At 38.9% G+C, this 10,773-nt stretch overlaps 1 protein-coding gene across 2 annotated transcripts in view; it reads right to left on the reverse strand.

Moving 5' to 3' along the window:
- Positions 1-10,489, reverse strand: part of SYNE2 (spectrin repeat containing nuclear envelope protein 2) — a 301,999-nt gene extending 291,510 nt beyond the window's left edge. For both annotated transcript variants that reach the window (XM_056133152.1, XM_056133154.1), the window contains exon 1: positions 10,411-10,489. In XM_056133152.1, the coding sequence (XP_055989127.1) occupies positions 10,411-10,489 (79 nt within the window). The remainder of the gene's footprint in view (positions 1-10,410) is intronic.
- Positions 10,490-10,773: the final 284 nt, after the last annotated feature.

Raw genomic sequence — 10,773 nt, forward strand, 5'->3', positions numbered from 1 at the left:
TGACTGGAACATAGCTCCAAGCTCTCTGACTAAGCAAACCCTGCATTTGTATCAGATGAAAATGAGTCCACAGAGCAGGTAAAAGACAAAGAAGAATTTGTATCACATGAAAATGAGTCCACAGAGCAGGTAAAAGACGAAGAAGCTAGGATGCTATTTGTTTCTCCTCTTTCTTACTCTTTTCTGACTCACTGGAGTTGCTCAATGAATATCTGTGGAATGAATGAATGATAGAAAAGACTACATTCCTTTTTTTGGTTTTTTTTTTTTTTTTTTTTTTTTGCTTTTTGGGCACACCCAGCAATGCACAGGGGTTATTCCTGGCTCATGCACTCAGGAATTACTCCTGGCGGTGCTTGGGGGACTATATGGGATGCTGGGAATTGAACTCATGTCGGCCGCATACAAGGCAAATCCCCTACCCACTGTGCTATCACTCCAGACCAAGACTACCTTCCTTTTAACACACATTTCTCACTCTTCAATATTGTTCATATATCACATAGAACTGAGTGTGCGCTTCTGAAAAGCAAGACTTAGGAGCCGCACCCCTTCTGCTGGGGAACTAGCTGAAGGACCCCGGACTCCCGAGAGGCAGAGTTCATCACACTGCATAGACCTGTGCCCTGATCACTGGTCTAGGATTGGGACACTTGAATGCAGTGAGTCACTTGGCATTATTAGTTAAGTACCATTTTCTGGATCCCAATTTCCAGAGATTTTGATATAGGGGGTTCACATAGCTCACTCCAGGGGTGGGATGGTGATGGGGGGGGGGGGGTGAAATGCCTCTCTAAAGTAATTGAACTGGGAATCTGGGAATGTGAGAAAAAGTAATCTGGGAATGTGAGAAAAGAGTAGCTGCCAGAAGATGAATTGGTTTTATTTTCTTACTCAATAAACATTTACTTGAAAGTCAACCATGTCCCAAAAGCTGCTTTTAGACAGCACATCTAGGTGAAGAGAAATTTAAATCCAGATGTGTCTGATACCAAATATCAAAAATCAGATAAAATGTCAAATCCATAATCCCTTCAGCTACCCACATCTGTCTCCTTTCCTTCAAACAGAAACTTACTAAAAGCATTTGCTACACTGAATGGTTTCATTTTCTCAGTTCACTAAAAGTTCACATCTACATCAACATCTCCACTAAATTCTCAACTAGAATCAAGTTCATGTATACCCATCACTGAACTAAACCCACTGTATTCTTCTCAGTACTTACTGGGTATCTTGAAATATTTGGCAGTGTTTGCTAAGTGCCCCTCCTTGAAAGTCTCTTTCTTTGGATTCCATTCTATCATCCTCACCTGATAGATATTCCCACTTTTCTGGACACTTCTCTCAGTCTCTATTACTAACCTGTTTTGGAGGTTTGTTTTTTTTCCCCTATGGCTAGAATGTTCTGCCTAGGCCTGTCTCTTCCTCTACTCCAGTGGAATAAATGTTCAAGTACTGCTAAGAGCTTCCAAATCTTTAACTACTTTTCAGGTGTCTATATATCCCACCATCGGTTAGTTATCTCTGCTTGGTTAATCTATAGGCTCTCAAACTCAACATTTCCAGAACTGAGTCATCTTCGCTAACCAACTCCCTCCCTCCCGAAAGTTGTTCTCCTGTATTTTTTCCCTAGTGAATGTTTCCATCATACAATCACTTACCCAAGAAAGAATATGAGTCATCTGAAATACTCCTGTTCCCTCCCTACACACTCCTCATACCTACTCAATCAAAAATCCCTAAAACTTGTACCTGTGCTAAGTATCTATTTCTCTCCATCTCCACTAGCACCCCCTAGATGGGGATGCATTGTATGTCCACTGGACCCCATAACAGGCTTGCCCTGGTCTTACTGTTTCCACACTCACTTCCATAAGACCATGCCCACACTTTGTGTGATTTTTCAAGCCATTTTTCTCTACTGTGAATGTTTTTATTGCTTCTCCTCAGTTTTAGAGATTTCAAACCCTCCACATTTATATGAACCTTCTATAGTTATGTCTTCCCATTCTCCTTCAAACATTATTCTTCACTTTCACTGAACATTCACTTCCTAGAATCAGCCTTGTCCCATTTCCTCTTCTAGTTTTTTCATACTGCTACTACTGCAGGGAACACACAGGATTTTCACCCTGCTCACTAGCAAACAACTTTTATGTCTAAGCTTAGAATGTTCCTCTGTATATTAGTTTGTATTTTTATTATCAATGAACAGGTTTACCTTACTTGAAAATCCATACTTTAAATTTTAAATATCCATACTTATATAATGTCAATATGCATTCACCTGTGCATTTGAAATATTTCATTCTGAAGATACCAATATCCTTGGAAGGTATGCTGAGAAAACATTCAGACTCGGGCAGAGATAATAAAAGAACTATTAATAATCTTACACCTAATCCTACTCCACTATTAATAATCCTACTTAACTGAAGATAAAGCCAACAAATCTAGTGGTTTGGAAAGATCTTAAAGGTTTCTCATATTTGAGGTGGTTGTGCTCTGCATTTGAGCTATGTGCCATTCATTTTGTTTGTTTGTTTGTGGGACATACCCAATGATGCTCAGAGGTTACTCTGGGCTCTGTACTCAGGAATTACTCCTGGAGTTGTGCTCAGGGGACCATGTGGACCGCATTGAGCCAAACCCAGGTCAGCCACGTGCAAGGCAAGCACGTGCTGACTACTATGTTATCACTCTGGCTATTGATCTTTTAACATTTTGCTGCCAGTACTAATTCCTTTATAGTACAGATCTCAATGCTCAGTGAGTTCCGCTCTACTAATAGGAAAATGCAAATTCACTTTCCAAACTGTGGTCCTTTCCCACCTGTCACCACACTGTCAATGACCAAAAAAGTCTTCACCAGAATCTCATGCAGACTTCAGGACTTCAAACACTCCATCTCGCTGAGAAATTGCTCATACCCTTTTATCTACCACTTTTAAATGATTCTGAAATACCTGAAAGTCATAAACTTTAGTTTTCACCTTTACTGAAAACAACAACAAATGCAGAGAGTAACCTTTTATCAGAATGTCCCTGAATGTTTTAGAACAGAGCCATAAAAAAAAAAATTGTAATCACCAACGTAGAATAATATGAAGAAAATAACCTCTTGAAATGAGGCACTTTCAGAATGGCTTTCAAGTTTTAGGGTAAAAACCACATACCAAATCCATCAAATAAATATAAATCAATCTGCGACAGTGACTTCTTACTTTCCTATTTTCAAAATGAAATTATTTTGAGTATATTCGAATATACTGCTCCAAGTTCTGAATAATTACGTTGCTCCCTCCGCCCCCCTACCTCCCAACACATACACATACACAAAGCTCAGAAAATCATGTCTCTCTCGTGGGCCTAATTAAGAAGGATTTTGATTTCTATAAGGAATGAATGAGATCTTTGTTAACCTACTTTAACAAGACTCTAAATGACCCTGGATTTATCTTGCCCTAGTTTTCAAATGTAACTGACCCAGAATAAAGTAAGCTTATCCCCAAACTGCTGCAAAAACAGAACCAAAGCTCCCAGAAACCAAAACTGTACACATACCTAACCTAAGGGGGTGTGGGGGATGGAGGGGTGGGATTCTGCTGAAAAACACTGTATAGTACAAATACCATTATTTTAAGAGCTCCATTTTTCATTTAATTAAAATATCTTTAACATCCTGTAACTTTATAATATCACGACAAATCATCTACCAAGAAAGCACAGCAGAAAACATAATCAGCTTCTTACTATTAGAAACTTTCTAGAAGCATTTGTGTTAAGACAGCACAACACTGGGAGCATGAAAAATGAAAAAATTAGCACGGGATTGTTTACTCAGGGTAGAATAATCAGCTTATCAGCAGAAAAAAGCAGGCTCCAGAGATGATCTGTTTTTATTCTGATAACTGAGCAGTCCGACTGGTCAGAAAAGCAGAAGCCCTGCCTGCAATTATACACAATCCTCTCTCACTCTTCATCCATCATTTCCACCAAAATCCCACGTTGACAGTTTGGCTGCAACAGGGTAGAAATTCCAACCAGAGGTCTCTTATTAATCTCATTCTTCTTTCTTACACTTTAAGCGACTTCACTTACTTGCCATCACAGGGCAGAAAAGAATTGCTTTCAGAATCATGACACTAAAGCACTATTAAGCCCCAAAACATACACATACTTCACTGTCTCATGCCTAAAGAAAATCCAGTTTTCCGATCTGGCTGAAGGATTGGGCTCAACACTGAGCAAATCTTCTACTTCAGGGTATTTGATTTATTTCTGTGTTGGAATGGCCACTCATTTATTTATTATAAAGTTGCTTATAGAAAGCCTAAAATATGTCAGAGACATTATAGGCAATACAGATATTAAGTATCCCACAGAGGGCACCTAACAGATGCTTGGAGGAATTCTGAAGGTTACCCCTCACAAAGATGGGTTTCCCCCCAAAGATGGGTTTCCCCCAAAGATGAGGAGAAAATCAATACTGAGGGACAATTACAGGAGATTCAGCAAAACAAACAAATGTCATGGAAGTTCTTACCACAATATTTGGTTTTGAAAGTGAGAAAAATCTATAACCTTGCAAAAACCATATTTTTATTTTTCACCCTCCAAGACTGAAATATAAAAAGATATTCCAGATAATATTTTCAGTTATATTTTGGTGAAATATGCATGTCAGATATTAGGACTATAAGCCTGTATATTTAAGAATGTCAACTCTTTTTCATAATAACGAGCTAATTTTGTAATTTTCTTGTAATTTTCTCACAGGTACATGATATCCCAAGTATAGACAGACTACGTGTTTCAAAGGGTTCTGTCCATTCATTTTTGTATCCTTAACATTCAATCTGTTGCACATTTTTGGCACTTTTTATTGACTGCACAACTGAATAAAATTAAATGGATCATCATATTATTTTACTTGTCATCAAGTCCAGTGAACACAAATAAATTTTAGTTGCTAAAAATATTACATAAATTGAAAAACCTCCCCCTACCTCAATATTCAGTGAATAATGAATAAATTTAAGTGGGGTAATAAATCGAATGTCAGAGACTCACATTTCACTGGTGGTCCTCCCAAGTCATGATATCAACCCAGAAGGCATGGAGGGCCTTTTAATCTTCTCATATATGTCACTTAGATGGGAACAGCACTGAATAAAACATATGAGCAGTGTTCAAAATGATTCAGGACTGAGCATGGTTTTCTGCAGGTCATGCAAGTGACCAGCCAGTCCCTTCAGTAGAATTGCAGAAAACTGGGTTGCTTCTGAAGGTGAGGTAAGAGAACCCATGTTCCTCTCTAGTTTCTTTCTAATCAATGATGCAATCAGTATTTGAGAGCTGTTCTTTTAAAGTATTGCCCTACCTTATTTTTTAACAACAAAACAATTTGCTTCTATTATGTAACTGTACTGCGTTCTTTTTTAGCCAACAAATTTACCTTTTAAAAAGATTAACTTAGAGGCAGAGCTATAGTACAAGCAGGGAGGGCATTTGCCTTGCACACAGCTGACCCAGGTTTGATCCCTGGCATCCCATACGGTCCCTGAGCCCACTAGGATTGATCACTATGTGCAGAGTCGAGAGTAAGCCCTGACCACTGTCAGGTATGGTCCAAAAACAAAAATAACAAAAAAAAACTAACTTGAATCTGAAATATGTAAAGTGCCCCAAACAGTTCAGATTTTCAGAACTATTCCTTAAAATATCACCACAAAAGCCAACCTAGCCAGTGCGTTTCAGTCATCACTGATCTGGCTTTAAGATGGGGAAGATTCCTAATTCTACTATGACACGGAAAGTTTTCAAGAGGTACTTTCGTTCCCAGCCATTTACCTGAACTAAAAGAAAATAATATTTATCATCTGTATTATTAACATATGTATGATAAAAACACTAAATAGGAAGAGCTGATCACATGGTATTATATGACCCTAGATTACTGACCAAGCAACAGAACTTCTAAATTATGGAGTCTTGCAACCTGGATATACTATTCAATAGTTAGAAAAAACCACTTCTTTCTCCTCCTAGTGATACAACCTTTTCAGTGCTATTCTCCCCACAAAACTTAGAGAACACGCATATAAATATAGACATAAACATCTCCCTAAAGGAAAGGGCCCTCAAAATCCCTTCAAAATCACCTTCTTAAAATCAAAGACAAGAAGATGAAGTGACTTGTTTATTGTACTGTTGAATTTCAGCAAGACACTGTGTGGGACATTACAGCTTATCATTTCATTGCACTCCTTATCATTTCAAAGCATATCAACAATGACACCACATTCCAGTTTGGATACTTTTATCTTTCCTTGAGCAAATGATTTTTGCATCAAGGTCTGGCCACAATCATCCCACTTTCAGTAAGTTGTGGCTCAGAGAAAGTAGGCATTATAAGTTAAATAGGCCAAGCGACAGCTCTGACAGCCTTGAAAAAGAGTTCTGAAATGAAGAGAGAAAAAAATTTGCCTATGAGCAGTGGTTCCAAGACTCTCATGTTACAGAAAAGCTCTTGTTTCATATTACTCCAGGGATCATTAAGCACATGTGAATCTTGTAAAATACAAGCCTACTTACACCGTGTACGAAGTCAAATGCTTTTAAAGATTCTTGCCAATGGTATGTAGTTTCAGTCACTAGTGCACATAAGACTGTCTATAAATTTTTGTTCAAACAGCTAATAATCCTTCCATGAAACCAAAGTTACCTTCAGAAATAGATATGTTTCTTTCTTCCTTTCTTCTTTTTCTCCTTCCAATATTTTCCATTTTTTTTTGTTTGTTTGTTTTTAAGCCACACCCAGTGCTCAGGGATCACTCCTAGCTCTGCACTCAGGGATCACTCCTCGCAATGCTCAGGGGACCATATGGGGTTGGGGATTGATCTTGGGTCAGTTGCCTGCAAGGCAAGTGCCCTATCTGTTGTACTGCCTCTCCAGTCCCTAGGAATTTTTTTTAATACTTTAAGAAGTCACCTGTTTCATAGTAATTTGTGAATTACTCTGATCTACTTGTGAACCTGTGCTCAATTAAAGCTACTTAGAGCGGCCAATCTAGATTCTGGATATAAAATTCTATGAAGGAACTAGAAGATAACAAAGGCTGGAGTTTTCAGAGAAAGTTGTTAAGAAATTCCCCCTTGCAAACTGGTCTCTGAAATACATCAGTGGGAAGCACAGTCAGTAGAAAGAAGACTGTCCTCCAAATTGAAAGCCCCGCTGCTCACTAGCTGCCTGACTTCCAAAGGGACAGCACCTTGTGAACTACAGCTGCCTTCTCTGACCCTTTAAGTGAAAAATATTGGATCTTGCCAGGTGGTCTTGAAGTGCAGATGAGATAAAGTATATGAGAACTGTCAGTTGCTACATGCTCCACAAGAGTTTTGGAGGTGCGGAGGGAAAACATTCTTAAATATAATACTAAAATAGGAACTGCAGGAGGACAAGGGAGGGAACATGAATATTAGTGGAAGACAGAGGGTTAGCTGTCCACTGACTTTGGGACTATCCAGGAGAAAAGAATGACTGGAAGGGCTGTACTTCCTCCACTGGAACAAAGCAGCAGGAGAACTGTAGGATTCCCAATCTGGACTAAAGCACATGGCAGCGAGAGCATGGCCCACTAGGGAACAGGGACCAGCACAGGGTGTCTACAAGGGAGGTGGATGCTGAATGCAGAGGGAAGCTAGCACCTAGACAGGAAGAGCCTGGGAGCCACACCAGGAAGTCTAGACTTTATCCCACTCACTATAACGGGAAGCCACTGAATAGGAATGTCAAAACAAAAGCAAAAAAAGTTGTTAAGAGCCAGACAGAACTCCCCCATCCCCCCCATTTCCCCCTCCCCCATCTTACACATGATGCAGCTTCTACTTTTGCTGTGTGCTCCTGGTTGTGAATCCCTTGAGACTAATATTCTGACTTTAAAATATATAACAAGAATCTACAGAGCATTTATTTAGTTCCTATGAGGGTCAGGAACTGGCAAAGCCCCTTTGCATGTATTATTGTTCATTTTCCAAACACAGGAGCAATACAGGCATAATCATCCACATTTTAAAAAGAGGACACTGAGACTCCAAAATATAAGGTCTCTTGTCCAAGTTTAAAGAAGCTTTACAAGAACTTGGAAGTGTCAGAGTCAGAATTCGAAATTAGATTTATTAGGATTGGAGCTCAGCCCTGTGTTTAATCCCTAGATTCAAGTGCCAGTACCACATAAAAATAAGAAATGAAGAAATGAGATTTCCCTGCCTATGTAATGGACAACCTAGCTTCCTGATATATTTTAGACTATACAAGTTAAAAAACTATTCACATGCAATCAAAACTTAAAAGGAAAACAAAAACAATTATTATTATTATGGTGGGGATTGTGGAATTTGGGCCATGGGATCAGTCCTGGTAGGGCTCAGGGGACAAGACAGGATTTCCCCCAACCCCCACCCCCATACACAATACAGCTTCTACTTTTGTTGTATGCTCCCGGTCAAGAATCCTTTGAGGGGCCGGAGCAATAGTACAGAAGGTAGGGTGTTTGCCTTGCACGCGGTCAACCTGGGTTTGATCCCCGGCATCCCATATGGTCCCCTGAGCACTGCCAGGAGTAATTCCTGAGTGCAAAGTCAGGAATAATCCCTGAGCATTGCTGGGTGTGACCCAAAAAGAAAAAAAAAATAAAAGAACCTTTTGAGACAAATATTCTGACTCTAAAGATAGTAGAAAAAGATAGTACAGAGCATGTATTCGGTTCCTACGCAGGGTTAGGAACTGGATGAAGCTCTTTGCATGCAATATTGTTCAGAATATGTGATGCTGGGGATCAAACTCAGGTATACCGGCCATGTTCAAGGCAGTACCTTACCTACCTTACTATCGCTCTGAACCAAAATATTGATTTTTTTCAATTAAACTTGATTCCAACTACTTATAAATATTATGACACTACAATGCTAATTCCTACCTCAAATACAAGTATATTAAGGTACATGACATACTGTTTCTTATTCTACAAAGTTTACATGTTGTATTTGTATTTCATTGGCTTGCTTTTCTTGTTGTTGTTGTTTTGGTTGGTTTTCATTTAGGCACTGTGATTTGCAAAGCTATTAGTAAGTGTTCAGGCATTCTATATTTCAGTTCCAGACCTACCACCAAGGTTAGCATCATGATATTTGTTTTAAAAAGCCTGATGTATATAAACATTTTACTGCAATAGCTATTTTATTAAAAGATAAATCATAAATAAAATAATTTTAGAATCTTGCTCATAAATTACTCAAAACATCTGACTTGTAATAACATTCTAATAATGTTACATAATGTTGTCATAGTTTCACAATTACTATAATATACAGTTATATAAATATTTTGGAAGACATTATCAGTCCTATTTATTCTACACAAGTTCACAACAACCAGTACCAAGATTTGCTTTATCAGGCCAGAGTGATAGTACAGTAGGTAGGGCACGCACCTTGCATGCGGCCAATCCTGGTTTGATCTGCAACATGCCACAATCTCCTCAGCACTGCCAGGAGTGATTCCTGAGTGCAGAGCCAGTAATCCCTGAGCACTGCTGGGTATTCCCCCCGACAAAAATTAAAATTTGCTTTATCAGCAAAGACAGAAAGTCAAGAGATTAATAAAATTTCAAGTACAAAAAAAAATACTGCCAGACTCCACAAAAAGTACAAAAATAGTACAAACAGAACCCAGTCTGCAATAATGCAGTTGATTCACATGATGGAAAGGTCATTAATTGATAAAGCTACTGTCACTATCACTGTCCTCCCGTTGTTCATCAATTTTCTAGAGCAGGCCCAGTAACATCTCCATTGTGAGACTTGTTGTTACTGTGTTTGGTGTGTCGAATACATCACGGGTAGCTTGCCAGGCTTTGCCATGCAGGCGAGATACTCTCGATAGCTTGCCGGGGCTCTCCAAGAGGGGTGGAGAAATCAAACCTGGGTCGGCCTGGTCGGACGTGTGCAAGGCAAGTGCTCTACCCACTGTGCTATTGCTCCAGCCCATAAAACTACTAGTTTATATAAAACTACTAGTATTCTTTTATTAGGGCAAAATGTACATTTAAAAATAGTTGGCAAAACAAACAAAGAAAATTAAAGGAAATGCAAACCATGGCTAGCTAATTTTTACTACAAATAAAATATACATACTTTGAGTGAGAAACCAATATGCCAAGCTCCTTCCAAGTATTTCATACTTTACTAGAGAAATGAGACAGCAATGCATTTACATTTACTATTCTACAATTGAAAGCAAGCACACACAAACCAGAAGGAAAAAAAGAAGCAATGTGATTTATAAATGAATAGTTGAGGGCAAGGTTGCCACAGGTGCCCAAGTATTGCCTGGTCAGTAATTACCCTGCAGTGAAATCTGGAGATCATCGATGCCCAAGGAAACCTGCTCATCTTCACTGGGAAGTTCAGGACCAGATGCCATCCTTTGACTTAGCGGAGATTATATCATGTCCATCTCAGTTAAAGAAGAAAACTAAAAGAGTAAAAGAAAAATGCATATTACTAATTTTGCAAACCTGCATTTCTAATAATTTCAGAAAACCGCAGAAGCCCTCAAGTCCCCTTCAAACGAAAGTTTTCTAGTGTTCCTGAGGAACCAAGTGACTACGCCTCCTTTTCTGAATCATCAAGATTTTGCCTTGTGACTTAATAGCGCTCTTTGGAATTGCTGTCAGAATGCCAACAGAGCTCAGATTTGAAACTAGT

This window comes from Sorex fumeus, unplaced genomic scaffold, assembly GCF_029834395.1.
Source record: "Sorex fumeus unplaced genomic scaffold, SorFum_2.1 ptg000098l, whole genome shotgun sequence".
Lineage (NCBI taxonomy): Eukaryota > Metazoa > Chordata > Mammalia > Eulipotyphla > Soricidae > Sorex > Sorex fumeus.